The 22,859-nt window shown below is 40.5% G+C and overlaps 1 protein-coding gene across 5 annotated transcripts in view; it reads right to left on the bottom strand.

Moving 5' to 3' along the window:
* Positions 1-3,062: 3,062 nt before the first annotated feature.
* plekhm1 (pleckstrin homology and RUN domain containing M1) overlaps positions 3,063-22,859 on the bottom strand; it is a 45,579-nt gene continuing 25,782 nt past the window's right edge. For all 5 annotated transcript variants that reach the window (XM_008113199.3, XM_008113200.3, XM_008113202.3 and 2 more), the window contains 8 exons: positions 20,918-21,326; positions 18,228-18,471; positions 15,652-16,572; positions 15,222-15,367; positions 13,386-13,579; positions 11,161-11,224; positions 8,963-9,120; positions 3,063-3,868 (listed from right to left, as the gene is read on the bottom strand). In XM_008113199.3, the coding sequence (XP_008111406.2) occupies positions 3,739-3,868; positions 8,963-9,120; positions 11,161-11,224; positions 13,386-13,579; positions 15,222-15,367; positions 15,652-16,572; positions 18,228-18,471; positions 20,918-21,326 (2,266 nt within the window). In that variant the 3' untranslated portion in view covers positions 3,063-3,738. The remainder of the gene's footprint in view (positions 3,869-8,962; positions 9,121-11,160; positions 11,225-13,385; positions 13,580-15,221; positions 15,368-15,651; positions 16,573-18,227; positions 18,472-20,917; positions 21,327-22,859) is intronic.

Raw genomic sequence — 22,859 nt, 5'->3', positions numbered from 1 at the left:
AAACACAAGCATTTGATGTCAGGTTGGCGTAGTGGGCCTTCAGTAAATAATGTAATAAAGCTTAGAATCATAGAATCATAAAGTTGGAAGAGACCACATGGGCCATCTAGTCCAACCCCTACCATGCACAATCAAAGCACCCCTGACAGATGGCCATCAATAGGTACTGCTTCTGTGGGAAGGTAACGACGCTCCATGCAGTCATGCTGACAACATGACCTAGAAGGTGTCTACGGACAATGCCGGCTATTCGGCTTAGAAATGGAGATGAGCACCAACCCCCAGAGTTGGACACGATTGGATTTAATATCAGGGGAAACATTTACCTTTACCTAGGTTGGCAGGAGCTAGAGCTAACAGGGAGCTCACCTCGACCCGCGGCCTCAAAATGCCAACTTTTGGGTCAGCAGATTCAACAGTTCAACGGTTTGACCCATTGCGCCACTGCAGCCCCACAAGCCTGCTTCCTCTTAGGTTATCCTTTCATATATTTAAACATGGCTCTTCTCAACCTTCTCTACTGCAGGCTAAACATTTGATTTCAAAAACAATGGGATTCTACTTGACCCTAGTGTAGCTGTGTCTGCCTGCTTACAACAGGCAAGGTAAATAGCAGTTGCCTCCAGTACCCACTATATTATATAAGCCTGCCTCCCCAGCTAATCCGAGCATGTTAAGAAAGCATAAATCTGTATGATTTCCAAAATGGAAATTATAAGAAAAGTGCAGACTGGTGAAAGAAAAAGTGATCTCTGGATACCTTTGGGAAGAATCCTCCAAACAGTTGTTAGAAAATTCAAAAAGTTTTTACTTATTTAAAAGGCTTTATACTCTTGTGATATATTTGGTCAATTGAAACAACTTGTTTTTATCCACAGCTATGACTGTATTTTATAAATTTTAATATTTTACATTGTAATTTGTATGTGAGTGGCTGTAATTCCGCGGTTTTATTGTTTCAAATTTATGTATTATCTATCTGTGGCACTTCACTGTATTTTGTTGGTTACCCCAAGTCCCTTCTGGGACATACTGCATGGTTGAAATAATAATAATAATAATAATAATAATAATAATAATAATAATAATAATAATAATAATAATAATTATTATTATTATTATTATTATTACTGTGTGACTTCCGAATCCAGACTGACAAAGTTCTGGAACACAACACACCAGACATCACAGTTGTGGAAAAGAACAAGGTTTGGATAATTGATGTTGCCATCCCAGGTGACAGTCGCATTGACGAAAAACAACAGGAAAAACTCAGCCGCTATCAGGACCTCAAGATTGAACTTCAAAGACTCTGGCAGAAACCAGTGCAGGTGGTCCCAGTGGTGATGGGCACACTGGGTGCCGTGCCAAAAGATCTCAGCCGGCATTTGGAAACAATAGACATTGACAAAATTACGATCTGCCAACTGCAAAAGGCCACCCTGCTGGGATCTGCATGCATCATCCGAAAATACATCACACAGTCCTAGACACTTGGGAAGTGTTCGAGTTGTGGTTTTGTGAAACGAAATCCAGCACGTCTATCTTGTTTGCTGTGTCATACAACGTCGTTGTGTCAATAATAATAATAATAATAATTCCCTGTCAGAGATCTCTGGTGCCACAACAAACTACAAATCTCAATATGCTACAGCATTGAGTTATAGTAAAGTGGTGTCAAATTGTTATAATTCTGCAGGGTGGCTACACCCTAAGAGAACATCATGATCATTTAGTTTGAATTTGCCTCTTGTTACTTTCCAGACATCTATTTTAACCATTACATCACATTCTGTCATCTTTTATCCACCCTTCCTGCACCATGCCTCTAAATCAGGGTAGGGAAAGTGCAACTTGCATATGATTTTTGAAGTCCACACCATGTTTTGGGGGCCAAATTTCATCTTAAAACTGCACAGAAAACTCCACAAAGCATGCAAATATGCACTAATACCTGCAAGACATCATTGTATTCATCAGAATCTTTGTACAATGGACTTCTAAGTGCCACAATGTATTGAAAACCCACTTCCAGTTTCCACCCAGGAAAAACTACAAAATCTATTGTTTATAACCAAGCTTTCCAATATAGTCGCATCCCTCAAATTCACAGGACTGGAACTCAGAACTCTTCAGATTTACAACAGGCATTTTCCATGTTACACTATCCACATAATAATAATAATAATAATAATAATAATAATAATAATAATAATAATAATGCACTTTATTTATATTTCCGCCCTATCTCCCCGAGGGGACTCAGAGCAGATTACAACATACACAGATAGGCAAACATTCAATGCCTTTAATACACTGGAATAACAATGACACCTATAAGTACACCTGATTTTGTTTATTGTTTATGATTTGATCTGTTTTGTTATGTTATGCCGGCATTGAATGTTTGCCAATTTTCTGTTGTAAACAGACCTGAGTCCCCTCGGGGAGATAGGGTGGTATAGAAATAAAGTGCATTATTATTATTATTATTATTATTATTATTATTATTATTATTATTATTATTACTATTATACAAATACACAGAACAAAGGTAAAAGCTTCCCCTTTCATCTCCAGCTTTCTGGAGGCGGTGCTCAACAGAAAGGAGGAAAACCATGAAAATGAACAAAATTTGGCTACCAGTATTAAAAAATGCTAAAATCAAGACACTAAATAAAGAACAACACTCAAAAACAGGGGAATTCCAGACAAGAAAAAATCAGGGCCAGCTAATCACCTCCCAACAAAGGATTCCCCCAGGCAGGAAGCAGCCAGGCTTTAAAAACTGCAAGACTATTCAATGCTAATCAAGGTGGTAAATTGCAACATTCACACTTGCCTCAAATAAGAGCTCTTTCTCCCACCTTGGACATTCCACAGATATTTAAACCCTACTTGCCTAGTTTCCAACAGACCTCACAACCTCTGAGGATGCCTTCCATAGATGTGGGTGAAAAGTCAAAAGAGAGAATGCTTCTGGAACATGGCCATACAGCTCGGAAAACTCACAGCAACTCAGTACAGTAGTTGTTAGGAAATAAGATGCATGCACAAGTTCATTCTTTATTAAATAAATTTTAATTATCTGCATAGAAGATTAAAAGGAAAATAAAAAATTATCTCTGGAATCCATTGAATTAGCGTTAAAAAAAGAAGGATGAAGAGTGGTTTGTTATTTCTACGAAGGTCACTTTGCGTTAAGGAGAAGACCGACTGGCAGGAGGGTGGAATGTGTTCCCGGAGGATTCAGCAGCTGTTTGGCACGTGGCATTTCAGGGGGAGCCTGTAAAGTGCAGAAGGCACAAGAACTCTGCTACAAAGTGCATTAAAATGTTTGTTTTTTAAAAAAACCAAATAAAATCCACTCACTCTTCCCGTGTTTTAAATCAGGATGTGTCCACTAAAACTTCAGGGAGTCCTTGTGTCATACATATCCAGCAACAGCTACACACAAGACAAGTATGTGGTTCCTGGAAAAGCAGGTGATGGTGAAGCTCGTGGGAGAGAAAATAGCTCCAGGAGGCAAGAGATAGGAACAGTGAAGTCTCCCTACTTCTTCCGACTTGACCTTGTTGGGCCCCTTCTCAATAGCGGTAGTCTGTCTCACAGAGTCTGTGAGAAGATATGTGGTTACTGCTGTGTTAGATGAGTGGTCGCAAGAAGATCTTCCTTAGCCTCAGAGCTTGGCCTGTTGTCACTTTTTCCGGGTTACCTGTGACCAGGACCCATACCGATTCAAGGACTGTTGTCCCCACAGGGAGGGTCTTGCAGGCTCTGCTGATATTTTTGCCGGCGAATGCAGCGAGGGCAGAAACTAGCACTGATTTTGCAGCTACTGTGGAAGACGGTTTTGCATTCACTACATCTGTGAAGAAAAGAGGGAAAAGGATAGTGTCAATCACAGCAGTGATTCACAGGACATTTAAGGGATTTGGGTGGTGGTCGCGGGACTTGATAAGGATATTTTCTACCAAGCTCTAGACATACTGGATTGCAACATCCATCATCCTCAGATAGCACACTGGACAATTTAACCCCCCCCCCCCAAACTTGCTGCAAGTTTCACACACACACACACACACACCAGTGCCAAATAGTGGTATTTTTCTTCAGAGTCTCTCTCAAAATAGTGACTGAAAGTGATGGGAGGGACTGATCAAAATAAAGCTATTTGGAAGGAGTTGTGTGTGTGTGTGGGCGGGGGATTTTTGCATATTTTTCCATGTTTGGAACACGATTCTGTGATATTTTATAATAAAGGAAGTGGGTGCAAGGTTTTAGGAGTTGCAAAATAGATACATATTAGAGTATAATTTTGAACTGTGATTCCCAATCTTTTTTTTTTTTACCAGGGACCACTTTGATTTTTTTGTTGTTACCAGGACCACAAGGTTCAAGAATAATAAAATGGTGTTAATCTAAAATAAACTTTAATCAACACTTTAAACATATTTGTTAATTTTAATAGTAACATGAATTAAGAGTACTATTATAATATAGAAAAGAAAATTAAATTTGGTTTGCATCAATGTGATTTTTGAGCTTGCATTTTCTTTACAAGTTGGGTAATCCTGGTGCTAATATTATTGCTCAAAGCTACACGCATATCATCACTTACTTTCAATCGATTCCTGGACTTGTTTTTAATTACCAGTAAAGCAGAAAACCCTTGTTTGCATAAATAAGTTGTGGAGAAGAGCATAAGATAGCGCAAGGTGATTCCTCGAATTTTAGTATAAAAAATGCTTTTTACACCAAAACTCCTCTTCTTCAATTGCCTTTTTCATAACAATTGAAATTAATTTCAACTATCATTAAATAAGTCAAAATTAATATGAATATCGAGGACTCACAGTCAGTAAAACTATTGCAGCCATCAAATAACTAAACAGCCGAGCAAGACAAAAGAATGCACGCAAGTGACTGACACTGAGTGGCATTAGTACGTGACACGTAGTGTCTATTGCTTGCTCTCCTTGCGGCCTTCTGCACCCACCCGATGCCCTATTTGCCGGTGCTGCTCATGTAGCAACGGATTCATTAAAATGAATAAATGTTTACATTTTTATATGTTTTGCAGACCATATTTTAGTTTTTATGGACCACTGGTGGTCCATGGGCCACTGGTTGGGAACCACTGATTTAGAAGATATAAACCGAATAAAAACAATGATGATCTTGTGGGATAAAGATTTAGGGAAAAATATTGAGTGGGATAATTGGGAATATTTATGGAAAAGGGGATTTAAATTTTCAATATTGGGATCAGTTAGAGAGAATATGTATAAAATATTTTATAGAAGATATATAACACCTGAGGTATGAGCTAAAATAGATAAATCTCACTGAGGGGAATATTGGAAATGTACATTACAGAAAGTTACCTTCTTCCATGTCTGGTAGATATGTAAGTTGGCACAAACATTTTGGGGAAAAGTGATTAAAGAAACAAATAAAAAGGCTAGGAAAAATCCAGAAATGTGCCTCTTATATGGTTATTGAAAGAATTAGGAAAGAAGATATAGAAATCTGTCGATATAGTTTCATTGCAGCAAGAATAATAATAACGAAATCTTGGAAAGGGGAAAATGAGTAACTTCTAAGGGACTGGAAAGAAAAATTATCAGAGTACAGTAGAGTCTCACTTATCCAAGCTAAACGGGCCGGCAGAAGCTTGGATAAGCGAATATCTTGGATAATAAGGAGGGATTAAGGAAAAGCCCATTAAACATCAAATTAGGTTATGATTTTACAAATTAAGCACCAAAACTTCATGTTATACAACAAATTTGACAGAAAAAGTAGTTCAATACGTAGTAATGTTATGTTGTAATTACTGTATTTACGAATTTAGCACCAAAATATCACGATATATTGAAAACATTGACTACAAAAATGACTTGGATTATCCAGAGGCTTGGATAAGCGAGGCTTGGATAAGTGAGACTCTACTGTATATCCAAACGGCTAAGATCTGCAATGGCACTCGGACAGGAAGTAATGAAGACTTTGCTAGGAAATGGAGGCTTGCATTTGGATATCTAGAAAGGAAGTTAAAATAGACTTTAAAGTAGTCACAAGGAGAATTTATTAATGCAAGATAAGAGTAGATTTTTTTGCGATATTAGTTTCACACTGAGTGGTGTCAGAAGTCATGGTTGGTGGTTCATGGGAGGGGGGTTTGGGGGAATGGCATAATTATGTGTACTTGATTCTCTTTAGATGTCTTTGCTTACATTCTGTACATCATTATCACACGTAATAATTTTTTTTTAAAAAAAAAAGGAGTTGCAAAACTGGAATGCAGTGGACACCCTTTCCCCCAGGGTGTCAACCTTACTTTCACTGAGGACCATATCGGCCTTAAAGGTTGTAGAAATGTCGCTATATTGCCCCTGTATTGAATGCTTTGCAGGCCAAATAAAATGAGGTGGCAGGCCAGATTTGGCCTGCAGGCCTTACATTTGACATATGTGGATTAAACAGTACAATTTTTGTGTTTCTTGTGACTCACTCTCAAGATTTCCTTTTGAAATATACATTCAATAAAATAGGTAAGTCAATTAATAAAATATACTCCGCCTCACTAATTCACACCTTATGGGCATTTGGGTGAAATAATGTGCACATTATGACAAAACAAAATACACACAATTGAAGATGTATATATTTAGAAACCTCCCTTTTGGTAACTGGGGAAAATATGTAAATCTAATGAGAAGCATAAATAAAAATACAGATATGGGGCAATATGTAAAAATGTGCATGCATTTCTGTGCAAAGAACAGAGTCTTTGCATGAACAAGAGCAGGAAGAAAATACAGGTAAGAGTTGCAAAAATTCAGTAAAATTAAAACAGTGGCATTATTAGGTCAAGATTTCAGTATGCTTATCTCCTGAACCAACAATCGACACACACCTTGAAATCTTTTTCTCTCTTTCTGAGGATCTACACTGCCAAATAATGCAGTTTGAATTGCACTGACTTGCACTATATGGGTCTACACTGACCGTATAATGCAGTTCAAACTGCATTATTTGGCAGTGTAGAACCAGTCTCACACATGCACACAAGAGAGGTGTGTAGCTTTGTGTTCTTTTGCAGAAGACCAGGTGTGCAAGAGGAAATGACCACAGGCTGCCCGCCACCTGTGAGTAGGAAAATTCAGGAAGGGCCTGTTGCTGCCTCCAGACAGAATAAATGTGCACCTCGGAGCCATTGTCAGGCATGCACCAGGCACATCCTGCTGCTCAGCATAAACACATTGACTCAGACCACAGGAAACACTGTCATCCCAGCAAGGAGGCACTCTTCCTGCTTCCATGCACAACCAGAAAGGAGAGGCCAGCAAACTTCAATGAAATGAGCTCCCTGGCTGCCACCCAACTGTGCTTCTCCAGAACTACAGTTTTCCAAGATGAGGTGCAGGAAGCGGAAATTACAGAATTTGAAAACTGGTTTAAGGAGGTGCCTGAATTCTTTCCAGTATCTTGGCTGTCCACAGTGGAAGGCGGCACTGAGGAATGCCTCCCTTTGTTTTCTAAGTCACCATCTTCCTCAAATTAGAAACAATGGGTGCATCTACACCAGACATGGGAAAACTTTGGCCCTCTAGGTGTTTTGGACTTCAACTCCCAGAAATTGCAGCCAGTTTACTGGCTGTTAGGAATTGTGGGAGCTGAAGTCCAAAACAACAGGAGGGCCAAAGTTTGCCCATGCCTGATGCAAACTTTGAATTAACGCAGTTCGATACCACTTTAACTGCTATGCTTCAATGCTATGGAATCCTGGGAGTTGTGGTTTGGTGAGTCACCAACATTCTTTTGCAGAGAAGGCTAAAAACTCCCATGAATCCATAGCACTGAGCCATGACAGTTAATGTGGTGTCAAACTACATTAATACTACAGTGTACGTAGATACACCCAATATATTTGAAGAAAATATACGTAATACATAGTTCAACGCTGTTTCACACCAGAGGTGGGGAAAGTATGTCCTGTGGATTACAGGGACCTCCAAAGTTTATTTTTGAGCTTAATAAGTAAAAGTCAAGATTTTCCCCTGAAATTAAGTCTAGTCGTGTCCAGCTCTGGAGGGTGGTGCTCAGCTCCATTTCTAAGCCAAAGAGCTAGCGTTGTCCGTAGACACCTCCAAGGTCATGTGGCCAGCATGACTGCATGGAGCGCTGTTATTTATATTCCGCCCTTCTCACCCCGAAGGGGACTCAGGGCGGATCATATTACACATATTATGCAAACATTCAATGCCTTTTTAACACAGGACAAAGACAAACAAACATAGCTCCGAGCGGGCCTCGAACTTATGACCTCCTGGTCAGTGACTCATTGCTCTCCCGTCTGCGCCACAGCCCCCGGGCTGTTACCTTCCCACTGGAGCGGTACCTATTGATCTATTCACATTTGCATGTTTTCGAACTGCTAGGATGGCAGAAGCTGGGGCTAACAGCAGGAGCTCACCCCCATCCCTGGATTCGAACTATCAACTTTTTGGTCAGCAAGTTCAGCAGCTCAGAGGTTTAACCCACTGTGCCACGGTGGGCTCATTTTGAGCTTAATACTTTAATTAAATAAAACAATTTCTGATTCATTTCTTGGTTGGGAAAAGCCTCTCTTGGACTTAAACTGTCTTATAGAAGGTAAACAGAAGTATCCATGTGGAATATCTATTTTAGCAAAGTACAAAAAGAAAGAGGAGTGTGATGACATGGCTGATGCGGTAGCTCTCTCAGGTCTCCTGGGGAGAAGCCACAATTCATGGCTTTTGCTCACCTCTGCTGTACATGAATCACTCCTTCATTTATAGTGTTTGTTTCCTGACTATCATAGTGATCCTTCATGACATGGTAAATGCACTGGGAAAACCCTCACTGCCCTGTATCTTAAATAACAAAAATCCAGTCTCCTTGAAAATATGGGTGGGTGATGGGTGATGCTCACCTAGTAGTTGTGTCAAATTCGAAGGGGAAGATGATGTCGTTGCTGTTGCAGATCTGGCAGATGAAACCCCTCTGAGTGCAAAGGTCACAGTTGTAGACATGGTGGGAGGCAAACTGAATCAGAGATTGGAGGAATGTCTCAAATATGCCATCTGCAATCTAAGAATTGAGGAATATTAGTAGCTCATCTGGGATGGGGAGAGTAAAGAAAGGATCTTATTCATGAAAACACAAGGCAATGTCCAGCTACCTGATCTAAAGGCCCTTCCATGCTGCCCCTATATCCTAGGATCTGATCCCAGATTATCTGTTTATCCCAGGCTATCTGGCAGTGTAGACTCATATATTCCAGTATAAAGCAGATAATCTGGGATCAGATCCTCGGATATAAACAGTGTGGAAGGGCCCTAAGATATTGATCTTATCTACAATATGGTCATCCTGCTTTTCAATTGAGACGTGATTCTTCACTAACTTTATTCTCAAAGGAAACAATGAACAATCTTGACAATGTTACTCCCATTGCAAGAAAGTTTTAGAAAGCTGAGTTGTTTTTGAGGATTATTTGTGGTTTAGGATTTATTCCACACAATATTTGCAGAACCTATTTTTTTGTGCTGAAAACAGCCTGAACCCTATTGGTTAGTTTAACTGGAGTAGAGCCATGGAACTAATTACACTATGCAACATGATTTTTGTTCTTGGGTTATAAATGTCATTTTCTAATTGGGTCTATCATAAAAATAGAAACAAAGTTTATTAAACTTTGTTTTTGCGGGACATCCTTCAACACATTTTCCTATAATTTTAAAGTGAATATCTTATAACCAATTCAACATAGTTTGTGGCAGCCACAAAAATGAAGTTTCTGGAGTATAACAACCACTTTCAAAGTCAGTACCGCACAATTAAACAGGAAATAACACTTTCAAACCAGGAACAGAAATTTTGTCAAATTTTGTTACATAACATTATTGAACTGTAAGTCAACATGTAAGTAAATCCCACTGATTCATTTTGTCTACTCTAATACTACTAATAGGATTCGGACAGCATTACATTTTTGACCACAGAAGATACTTGTGTGCAGAAAATGCAGTTCGTTGAGGACTCATTGTGCCATAAACATATTCTGCACAGGAAATCACATTACAGAACAGAAATGTTATTTTCTGTGTAGAAAACCCAATCAAATGTTGTACAGGAAAAATCACAAATTGAAGATTTTCATTAATCTACATTTCTTCTCATCTGGTTTTCATGACATTCAACAAACTTTATGTTTCACCATAAGTTGAATATTTTCCATTCCTACTTCCATTCCTATAACATTTCATAGATAGTTGGGATATCATTATGCCAATGAATTTGTGTACAACAAGGCAGCCCTTCTGATATTACCACAGAGAGAGAGAACAGCTTTACTGATTAAAGACATGGACCACTACAATATGTCTCCAACAATACAAATGTATATGCAGTACGCCATTGTTTCTGCTAGGGATTAATTCCAACTATATACCAACAAGTGGATGCTGTAATCCCTATATAAAATGGCAAATTCATGCTTTGCTTCTTGGATTGGGGAGGGGGGTATATTGAAGCTATGCATGGAGCCCATACGTGCAGAATCTATGAATGGGAAGGGGGTAAATATGCATATAGAACTGGTAATGTGTGTGTGTGTGTATACACACATACACACACATATATACACATATACACACAACACACACACGGCCCAATTCTATGGAATCCTGGGAGCAGGGGCTATGCATATACAACTTCACAAACTTACTTTACACTTTCTTCTTTAGGAATCACAAAGAATATAACAATTGTACTATACACTACAAAGATAAAAGCCTGGTGCAAATCTGGCACATTTCGGAGACAGCACCAGTGCAAACCTCTCTGGAGTCAAGGTTTACCCCTCCCCTTGCCTCAGTTTCAAATCTCCCCTGGAAAGTGCGAAACCACAGAGGAAACAACTGTCTCTGAGCATACATAGACCAGTTTCACAAGAGAGTAGTGATTCCTTCTTCTTCTTGCAGCCCATTAGAATCTGAAGTGTGCTGGTTCATCTATGTGGGGCTTGCTGTATGCGGTTTGGGCTGCCCTGTTTGGAGGGAGATGGGGATGATTTCCTCTGCCTGCCTCTCATTTAAGAAGCCCCCCCCCCCCTTCCAGAGCTCATACCTGCCTCAGGTCAGCCACACTGTATTTATGGGGACATTCCAGGAGATAGTGCCGGTGATCCAACCTGCAGAAAGAGCACACAAAAATGGGGAGCATCAGTAAGAGCGTATGAAGGTTGCCTATCATGTTCTCCAAAGAAAACTGGAAAGTGTGAAATAGAGAATTATGTAGAGAAGCCGCAGGATCTTGATGCCAGAAGGAGGGTTCAGTAAATGGTTTGCAAGGCCAGAAAACTAAGGACAGTTGCAGTTCATTAGAACTTTGAAAAATGTAGTTTTGGACTATCAGTGAGGGATTCTGGGAGCTGTAGTCCAGAAATACCGTTTTCAAGCTCTGCTCCACACTATTTCTGCAGCTTCTAGTCCAGTGTTTCCCAACCTCTGGTCCTCCAGGTAATTTGAACTTCAGCTCCCACAATTTCTAACAACTGTTAAACTGGCTGGGATTTCTGGGAATTGAAGTACAAAACACCTGGAGGACCAAAGGTTGGGAATCACTGTTCTAGACCACTGTAAGCCTCCACAGACTATTTTTCCCAATCTTCTTGCCCTGCATCTCTGGTTTTTGTGCCCACTCCAGATATTTGGCTAGCAACTAGTTCTATTAAGACACATTTTAATGGAGCCATATTTTGTAGTGGAATTTTGGGAAACTGATTTTTTTTGGATTACAACACTCTTGGTGGTTAGGAGATTATGTGAATTAACATATGGAAGGGTAACTTTTCTAAGCTCTGTTCATTGCTTCCTCTATTTTTCTCATGTTTTCAGCTTGTCTTGCTCAGGAGATATTTGATCTCTTTAGCTCTTTCTCATTTTTTCTCTTTATTTATCTCTTTCTTATTTATTACAAGACTATGAAACCACTTGTGTTTTGATGAGGTGAGATTCTAGAACAGTTTAGTTGTAGACAAATTCAATTATTGATGTATTACACACTCACTTTTCTAGCAGGACCTCTACACTAAAGAGATCCAGGCTTTATGGACATCTAATGGAACCCTGTGGTTTAAAATGTGCCAAAGAAGTAACTTTACCAAATTTTGATTGGAACCAAGTGCTCCACCAACAACTCTTGACCAGACATCAAAAAACCAATATTTTCATATCAGGCTACAAGGTAAGCCGTTTTTTTTTTTTTTTTTTTTTTTTTTTTTGCAAAAATGCAATTGTGCAACAAGTGGGAACATCTCACAGAGGCTGCCCACTTTTGTGGCAGTGTGTCTTGATTCTTTTTCCACTAAGTATTACAAAAATGTATAAATTTTCTTGCAGGTTGATGGTAGAAAGCCACATAGTGAAGTGGTTTGAGTGTTGGGCTATGATTCTGAAGACCAATGTTTGAATCCCCACTAGGCCATTGAAATGCACTGGGTGACGTCATCCAAATCATATTCTCTCAGCTTCAGAAGAAGCCAAAGACAATCCCCTTCTGAACAAATGTTCCCAAGAAAACCCTATGATAAGTTTGCCTAAGGGTCGTCTTAAGTTGGAAACTACTTTAACGCACACAATTCTGCCTGCAAACAGCTGTACCTATTGAATTTGCCCCTTACAGATGGATGAAAGTTTTGTATCAGTTCGTTTATGAAGAATTCATCAAAATCACATATTTGGAATAGAAAGCACTTGGAAGTTTTTTTATAAAGTGTATGGAGAAGAAAGTGAATTGGGCAGAATTTCTCATCTCTGCTGGGCAAAGGTCAAATGTTTTGGGATCAAATTCAATTGAGGTAACAGAATTTGCTCCCTTGCAACAAGGAATGAGTCAAGCTCATCTTCCTCCTTGAACTTGTGAATAAACTGAAAAGGGGCTCATCATATTGAAGAACTTGCCCACCACTACTTAAATGGGTCAACTTTACTTGCGAGTAATAGATTTAAGCCTTTGTGAATTGTGGTTCTTATGTGACTCTTGACATATGATGAACCAAGCATAGGGTCCTCTTGGCAAGATCTATTACCTTCTGCTTGGACTGAGGAAGTATGACTTGATTCAAATTCTAATCTCTTGGAGTTCTAGCCCAGCACTCACATCACTACACCACACTTTCGCACCTTTGTGAATAAGGGAGAGGAATAAAAATAACTGATAGAATACACAAAGTATTTTGTATGATGGGTTACCTTCCTTGTCTTCTTAGGGGGGGAAACCAATAGTAGAGAAAAGTCTAGAGTAGGTGTAAATCAAGAGTAAGGGTGGCTTTCTACCCAATGAAGATTCACCTCTTTGTGATCTCCTTCAGGGCCCCACTGCGGCAAAGGACAAGGTAGTCCCCAAGGAGTTTCAGCTGCTCCCGGCGTCGGTAGACATTTCTCATGTGGTCCACATGATCATACAGGGTCTCATTCACCAACTTCAAGTCAATCAAAGGCTGGTTGCGAATTTGGTTCAGGAACTTGACAGCTTGACGACAGACCTAAGGAAAGGGGTTAGATGGGAACACTCTGTAAAGCAGGTAATGTGCGAGTCTCTGAGATGTCGCTGCAGTGCTAAACTGCCATTTTTTACCCCATTAATCATGTGGTGTGGCTGACAGGAGCTGACTCCAAGAACATCTAGAGTTATTGTTCCTGCAAAACATATGAATGGATGACAAAATCTGCATTTCTTACTTGCTCTCTTTAAAGCAGTGGTTCCTAACCTTTGGGCCTCTAGGTGTTTTGGACTTCAACTCCCAGAAATCCTAGTCAGCTTACCAGCTGTTTGGAACTATGGGAGTTGAAATCCAAAACACCTGGAGGCCCAAAGGTTGGGAGCCACTGCTTTAAAGTAAGTCTCCCATGTCCAGTTCTGTAGTTAGTTTGTATTACTTCTGTGTTCTGCCTAGTACCCACCTTTTCCACTAGGTGGAAATCACTGTCATCATAATTTATTTATAAAGCACCCCATCATTATATATAGTGCTTTACAAGTAAAATAACAACAAAACTGTTCCCTGCCATCAAGCTTACAATATAATGAAGACATGACATAACAAGGGAAAGGGATAGTAGCATGGTCAGGGATTAAGTCCAGCCAGATAATGCCTATCAATGCTGAGAGCCAGCATGGTATAATGGTTTGAGTGTGGAACTAGGATTCTGGAGACCAGGGTTCAAATCCCTGCTTGGCCATGGGAGCTCATTGGGTAACTTTAGGCAAATCGCATTCTTTGAGCTCCAGATGAAGGCTAAAATAAGCCACCACTGAACAAATCTTGCCCAGAAAAATCTCATAATAGAGTTGCCTTAGGTTTATTATAGATTTGAAAATACTATGACAACAAATCAGTGCTAACTAATATTTGATCAAATGCTTTTCCACTTTCTCATTTGCCTGCCAGTATGAAAAGAAACGGAAGGTGAATTTTAAAAGGTTGTTGTATGTTTTTTACTTCTGGAACATGGCCATACAGCCCAGAAAACAACAACCTTGTGATCCTGGCCATAAAAGCCTTCAACAACACAGAAGGTGAATTTGTGAGAGCTGGACTGAAGAAGAGGCTAGAAACTGAACCCATCAAAAGACAAACCAAGACCTCGATGCTTCCTTCCTCTAGTAAACTCTAAACGTCTTGGAATACAAATCCCATAATCTAAGAAGCAGGATGGACAACTATTATGATTTTTTTCTGGCATATAACAGTGCTAGATGGCATAAACAATGGTCAGGGATGACAGGAAAAGTAATCTTAAAATATGGAACTCCACAACTGACAATTTATGCACTAGAAGTGGTTCCCAAATTCTGTTCCATCAGGTGTTTTGGAATTCAACTCCTAGAAAACCGAAGCTCGGCTACCAGTCAGGAATGATAGAAACCAAAGTTCAAAGCATCTGGAGGGCCAAAATTCAAAAACCACTGCTCTAAATAGTTACATTCAAATAATATATGTTCTTAGACTATTGATTTTAAAGGACAAAACGGATTCTGCATTTTTGACTGTGTAATGCCATGTCTTTATACTGGGTACAGATGCAGGTAGCTAAATCCAGTATCAGTATTTGAATTGCCTATTTGGAAGGAGCAGAATGTCACAGCAACAGGTGCCCCATACCTCCCACTCTGCCCAGACATACCGGACGCCTTGCAAGGTCCCAGTTATGAATCAGTCGCGAAGGGATCACCGACTCGTCATCCTGATGGCAGTTGTCACAGTAATACAGGCCTGTGAATGAGCACAGCTTGGGTCTTGGGAAGGAAAAGCCAATTTGCCTGGAGCAACCTGCACAGGAAAAACAGCAAAGTCTAAGGACATCGAAGGATGCCACAAACTGGCTCCACAAACAGGGCCTCTCCAGCAGTGTCAAACTTAGTGGCTAAGTTTGATAGAAAGTGTACTACTCCAACACACCTGCAGGAGGCTACAATGTTAGGCTGCAGGATGGACTTCACCCTGTTAAGGCTCTAGGCATGAAAGTGCAGAAGGGATTCTGAGAAATGGAACATCCGTATGCACTGATTTCAATGCAATTCTTGCTTTGTTACCCACTCTGATATTACTCTCACCTGCACAGATAAAGCTCTGGCAGTCCAGTCCCTTTTCCGTTGGGATGGCCACCAGGTACTGGAGGAGGAATCCGTTCTCCTTGACGGTGCTCTTCAAGATCACTTGTGAGTTCCCGTCCAAGTTTCCTCCGAGGGTCAGGGCTTCCTCGGCTGTTTCCAGGTAGGACGTCAGCACCCGACGGACCAGGTCTCTCCAGTCAGCAGCCTCCTCAGCATTCTCTGCTCTCAGCTTCAGCACCGCTTTTGAGGTGATGATCTTGAAGAAGGAGGGACCCCCCAGGCTCACATCTGGCAGGATGTCCTGGATGGTCTCTACTCCATAGCTATTACTCAGAGTCTTTTCACCATGCCGGGCTCTGAAGCACTTCAAGGTTTCCAAGGACAAGGAGAACACAAAAGGGGTCCATGTCCTCTCGGTATCCAAGTACAGGATGGTCTCTTTGACTGCATCCAGCTCAGGTGCCAAGGGACACACCCATTCAAGGCCATTTTGCCCTGTCCCACTGTACTGCAGGAGGGCGGATGGGTTGTCAGGCAGTCCCTCGGCAGGATTTGTGGCCTGATCTTCGATCACCTCATGGCACTCAAGAGTCTCCCAATCTTCGTCCTGCTGAGGCCGACACTTCTGGAGGGCCTCATGTAGCCGGTCCAGCCAGTCATCGGCCTCATCTTGGGAGCCTGCCCGTAGGCATAGCCGTCTGCCCGAGAAGATCAGGTCAAAGCGGCCATCACTCTGTGCCTGCCCCAGGGACTCGCATCTCAGGAGGGAACAGTTCTCCACACACACACGTTCCTCACTGTCCACATAGAGACGCAGCTCCAAGGGCGAGAGCTCACAGAAGAACTCCTTCCAGATGCCCATGCCTCCTCGGCGCTCCAAGGTCCCCAATTTGAGGAGGCCGCGAAATGGATTGGAAAGACCTGCAGTTGGGTGGGGAAGTAGAGAGAAAAAATGGAGAAGTTCCTCTTTAGGGTAACAGCTCCTGTAACAGTTGTTCTCAACCTACTGTTGAGATGGTGGTGGGGGAAGAGAAGGGATCTATGTTAATTGCTGTAATAGCATGGTTCATGCATATGTCTATGTTTAACAATTTTATAGTTTTCATGGTTTTAATCTACAGTTGTATGTATTTTATTTAGATATGTCATATATTTTTATATATTTGTAAGGCATTGAATTTTGCCATTTATTATGTTGTAAACCTCTTTGAGTCCCCCCCAGGGGTGGGTTAATAATAATAATAATAATAATAATAATAATAATACCTAATGCCGCGACCCCTTAATACAGCTCCTCATGTTGTGGTGACCTCCAACCATAACATTATTTTCATTGCTACTTCATAACTGTAATTTTGCAACTGTTATGAATCATAATGTAAATATCTGATATGCAGGATATACTTTTATTCACTGGACCAAATTTGGCGCAAATACCCAATATGCCCAAATTTGGTGAGATTGGGGGGGTTGATTTTGTCATTTTGGAGTTGTAGTTGCTGGGATTTATAGTTCACCTACAATCAAAGAGCATTCTGAACTCCACCAATGATGGACCTGAACAAACTTGGCACACAGAACTCCCATCACCAACAGAAAATACTGGAAAGGTTTGTGGACATCGTCCTTGAGTTTTGGAGTTGTAGTTTACCTACATCCAGAGAGCACTGTGAATTCAAACAATGATGTATCTGGACCAAACTTGGAACGAATACTCAATATGCCCAACTGGTGGAATACTCAACTGGTGGAGTTTGGGGAAAACAGCTCTTGACATTTGGGAGTTGTAGTTGATGGGATTTATAGTTCACCTACAATCAAAGAGCTCCTTGAACCCCACCAACGATACTATTGGGACAAACTTCCCACACAGAACCCCCATGACCAACAGAAAATATTGGCCTTTGGCAACCCCTCTGATGACCCCCCCTAGATTAAGAAATGCTGTTCTAGAATCTCACTAGTGATGCTGACTGGCAGATTCCAGCACTTGTAGCCTCCCACCAAAAAAAAAAATCCCTCTAGTGGGGCCGTGATGGTACAACGGGTTAAACTGCTGAGCTGTTGAACTTGCTGACTGGAAGGTTAGTGGTACGAATCTGCAGAATGGGGTGAGCTCCCACTGTTAGCCCCAGCTTCTGCCAACCCATCAGTTTTGAAAACATGTAAATGTGAGTAGATCAATACATGCAATAGGTACTCCATGGAGTGCATGACTCTATGTACATCATGCAGTCATGCCAGCCACATGATCTAGGATGCGTCTACGGGCAACGCAGGCTCTTTGGCTTAGAAATGGAGATGAGCACCACCATAGAATCATAGAATCTGAAATGGAGATAAGCACCACCATAGAATCATAGAATCTGAAATGGAGATGAGCACCACCATCGAGGAGATAGGGCGGAATACAAATAAGGTATAATTATTATTATTGTGATTATTGTGATTAATGAACAATAAATTATGATAGCATGGAAAATGAAACAGCACCTACAAATGCTGCTAAACAACCACAGTGCTTCACTCTTATATTTTCCATTCCTCCCATCTCTCCACAGGAAAAAGACATTTACCTATTTGCCTCCGGTGAACAACACTAAAGCCCTTGGATTCTTTTTCAGGGGATAACTTTGATTTGCTGGTCTCTGATGAAGAAATGGGAGCCTCATCTCGATCCAGGACACTGCTTGGTATCAGTGGCTGGCCATCAGCTATGCTCTCTGGTGAGGGACTACGTGAATCAGAGAAGCCTTTTTCTGTCTCCACAGGAGGAGGAGATGGAAGGTAAAAATCATCTTCAGTAATCCAGTTTGTTTTCTGTTGGGGAACAGAGAGAGAAGAAATTTATTATTTAAGGCAGCCAACACAGTATATCCTGATCTGAACACAGTATAACTAGGATAATATAGAAAAGAGCCAGAGTGGTGTAGTGGCTCTCTACAACTTCGGAGACCAGGATTTGATTCTTAGTCCCAGAATACCCTGTGACAGCCTTACCTTAGAGTCATCATAAATCAGAAATGGCTTGAAAACACATAATAACAACTAACATGCTGACATAGAACAGGGCAAGATGTCAGAACGAGCACAGTCCCTGCCTAAAGGAAATATGTATATAGCCAGATCAGGGTCAAACTAGTATTTAGTGAAAAGAAAAGTTGTAGGATAGAGTAGGGATTTAGAACACACGTTGAATTCAACAGGACTGTTCTTCTTGAAAAGTTAATAAACCAAATGGAGTTTCTTTAATCAATGATAATATACTTGTAATTACATGATAAGATAAGATGATAAGAAACAACATAGACGGTACCTTCTATGCCACTGTTATTTAATGAATTCTTGAACTTGAATTAACTGTGTTTGTAGAATTTTTATATAGTATTTGTGTGTTTTAACTGTGCTGTGACCTGACTCGAGTCATGGGGAGAGATGGGTAAGAAATAAAATAATAATAGTAATAATAATAATAAGTCATCATCATCATTTTGAGTCAAATTATCACATCAACATGAAAAATTATCAATTTAAATAAAACTATCAATTTGAAATCCATATAGTGCTTAAGAAAACACACATTCCAACTTTTTGTAATTAAAACTGGAAAGTGACTTGCGTTGGTTTGGAACTAAACAGAGATTTTATGTAACCTATTGAAAAACTGAGGCCCCTTCTACAATGCCGTATAATCCAGATTATCATATCAGATAATCCACATTATCTGCTTTGAACTGGATTATCTGAGTCTACACTGCCATATAATCCAGCTCAAAGTAGATAATCTGGATTTTATATGGCAGTGTAGAAGGGGCCCGAGCCATTCTGTTCGTCTCTGGCACTACAAGCAAGGTATATATATACACACATGACAAGGATACCAAACAGGATCAATGACTCCAGGGCTAAAGATCCAGACCTCTTCAACACTGCAATATAAATTCCAGATTATTTGCTTTGAAATGGATTATATTACAGTGTAGACTCATATAATCAATGCAAAGCAGATAATGTGGATTATGTGCTTTGATCAACTGCATTATATGACAATATAGAAAGGGTCTCAGTCTGATGACTCATTTGAAAGCAGTTTTGCAGAAGAAAGCAGAACTTTTGAAACTTTTTCAAAAAAAAATGTTTAAGCCCTTTTATCACTCTGGATGTCACTCTAATCAATCATGTATAAAGTGCTTTTACCCTCGATGCAAAATTCTAGGCTGAGTTTTCAATGCAGATCTAATTGTGGAGCCAAGGAATTTCAAATATGTATTTAGCTCTATATGGATTTTTTTTGTTTTACTTAATCTTGCAGGGCACATTATTAATATGCCTATTTTAGACATGAGTAGCTTGAGGTGGAGACAAAACCCACGGCTGCCCAGTGTGAAAAGGGCTAAGAATTTATACCTCGAAAAAATACCAGGGGAACACAATCAAGGTGCAGGACTACATAGATTAGTTGTGAGACTCAGGTCTGAAATCTTGAGCCTAGGAGAACCTAGGGATGCTCTAGGCAGGATGACATCACATGCTGTGCAGTGACTGGCTGACCACCAGACGTGACAAAAGCCTTGTCTGATGGCACTTTGTGGCTGGAGTTGTGGGGGAAATTGAATCCAAGACAGGAAGTTCTGATTTAGTTGCAAGGAAAGGTGTTTAACTGCTTCATAGACAGAACTGATTCACTGCCCAAGTCTATTTACGGATGAAGCAAGCATGACAACTCTCCTACTTTTAACTTTGTAAAGTCAGTGAATGCAGGATCAGCTCCCAAGCTGGAAAAACTCTCACCTCAGGTTCTTAGATTCCAGATTTTAATACATATATATGTGTGTGTGTGCATGTGCGTTTGCGCATGCGCGCGAGTGTGCAGGTATAAGAATATATTATTATTATGTGTATATATATATATATGTGTGTGTGTGTGTGTATATATATATATAAATATATATATATATACACACACATACAGAGAGAGAGAGAGGCCTATAGCATTGCCCTTTCATCATCCCTGTACAAGGCGCCTCTCCATTCCACTCTGGTTTAAGAGTCAGCATTAGTGGGAACTGAACAGCTAGTTTGGATGGTTTTGGGTTAGGGTTAGGGTTCCCTACTTTCTCCACCTAAATACTCTTTTAGGTAATGCCCGAAGTCCCTCAAGCCTATCAACATGTCCCATTTGTGTTTGGATGTTGCCTTTGGCTGCACAAGGACTGAGAAATCCCTCTCACTATATATAGTGATGGCTAACAAAAGCAATTCCTACCAAAGAGGTCGCTGGTGAGAGAAGTTTTCCTGTCCCTGGGTGGCTTCCCTCCTGGTTATTCGTGTGACTGTTCTCCTCTTTAGCTCCTCCATTGGCAGTTGGATGAGTCTGAGATGCGTCTGTTTCACTGAAGAGCGTTAAAATTGGCTGATTAATCTTATTATTTACGGCTGCTTCTCCAGTTTTATGTGAACTACTCTGACTCGGAAGCTGAGAATTTGTTGTTGGAAGAGGCAATTTGATGTCCGCAAGGCATTCGGCTGTTTCATTTCGAGGAAGCTGCGTAGTGCAAAAACGGGTGACACGAGGACAAGGGTGCTCTAGTAGGGAAGGTTCTGGTAAAGGGTGATCTTCCTTCACTCCTATGGATTCTGACTCTCTCTGGGCTTTGTTGAATTCCGCTAACACCCTTGAAGGAAATAAAAAAAGAAAGAAGTTTAAGCAAAATGCATGAAAGGAAAATGTGACTCTGGCAATCACATCTCTGGCATGTGGCATTTGGGTAAGCCTTGAATTATCACATGGCCATCAGTCACTTAGTGAACTTTACCGCACAAGGTTGCTATCCCACAACATTTCCACAAACTGAGAGAGCAGTTACCGGTATTATCACCCTCTCCTATTGCATTGTCGCTGGTGTCGTGCAACTCTTAACACCTCAGCATTTGAAGCCATTCTCCAAGTGGATGCTGTAACTTTGCCTTCCCGTTGTGTTGCTTTCCTTGTCTTTTCTAAAAACATACTTTTTTTTCTCAACACACCTATTAATTCAAATTTGGGAACCAGAAGCTGTTGGGACTGTGGCTCCCCATCGTCCTAGACAGTCTCAACAATGGTGAAGAACGCTGTTCAACAAAATCTGGAGGGCGATATGATTCCTATCTCTGCATTAATTACTAATACATTAATACGGCACCATCTGAAGACAGTTGATTCAGCATGTATAAAAATGAATTATGAGTTGAGCTGGATACAATGTTACAATATAAGACTTTACTTTTCATTATTTAGACTTTTTATGGGTGGAGTAAAGCTAGCAATCACACAGAGAGTAATGAAACAGACAGTATGTTGAGACTCAGGCTGGATCTACACTGCCAAACAATGCAGCTTCAGAATGCAGTTTAACTGCTTGAACTGAACTATATGAGTCTACACTGCTATATGATCCAGTTCAATGCAGTTAAACCGCATCTTGAAACTGCATTATATGACAGTGTAGATCCAGCCTCAGTCATAAGTTTGATTCCTCTTTAACTATTCAGTTACTGAGTTTATCAGGTCCACTCAGTCAGAATTTGTCTAGTCTGTAAAAACAGGGACAGTGCCCAACCACAAAAGATTATTGTGAAGTCAAACAACTCTGAATGCTTTATTTGGTGCCTGTGTGTGTGTGTGTGTGTGTATGTATGTATGTGATACACACACACACACACACACACACACACATATGCACACCAGATAAGGCATTCGGAGTCGTTTGATTTCACAAAAATGTTTTGTGGTTGGGCACTGTCCCTGTTTTTACAGACTGGACAAATTCTGACTGGGTAGACCACACACACACACACACACACACACACACATATCTGACATCATTGGTCAATGATTGAACTGCTGTAATATCATCAAGTAGCCTCTATTCTCCAGGAGCCCTCCAGATGTTATGAATTACAACTCTTTGCACCTTTCACTATTGGCCATGCCGGTAGGGAAGGATGGGAATTATACTTCATTTGGAGGGCACCGGGATGAGCAACAGTGTCAAAAACATTCAAAAGGGAATGTTGAACAACTACTGTGAATCTGATCTAGCTCAACCCATCATGCAGCAATGTGCAACCAAAGCACTCTTGAAAGATGCCTATATAACCTTTGTTTAAAGACCTCCAAAGAAGGGGAGTCTGCCCCACTCTCTGTTGCAATCTATTTCTCTGTCAAA

Source organism: Anolis carolinensis, chromosome 6 (assembly GCF_035594765.1).
Source record: "Anolis carolinensis isolate JA03-04 chromosome 6, rAnoCar3.1.pri, whole genome shotgun sequence".
Taxonomy (NCBI): domain Eukaryota; kingdom Metazoa; phylum Chordata; class Lepidosauria; order Squamata; family Dactyloidae; genus Anolis; species Anolis carolinensis.
This window is presented reverse-complemented; position numbering and strand designations above follow the sequence as displayed.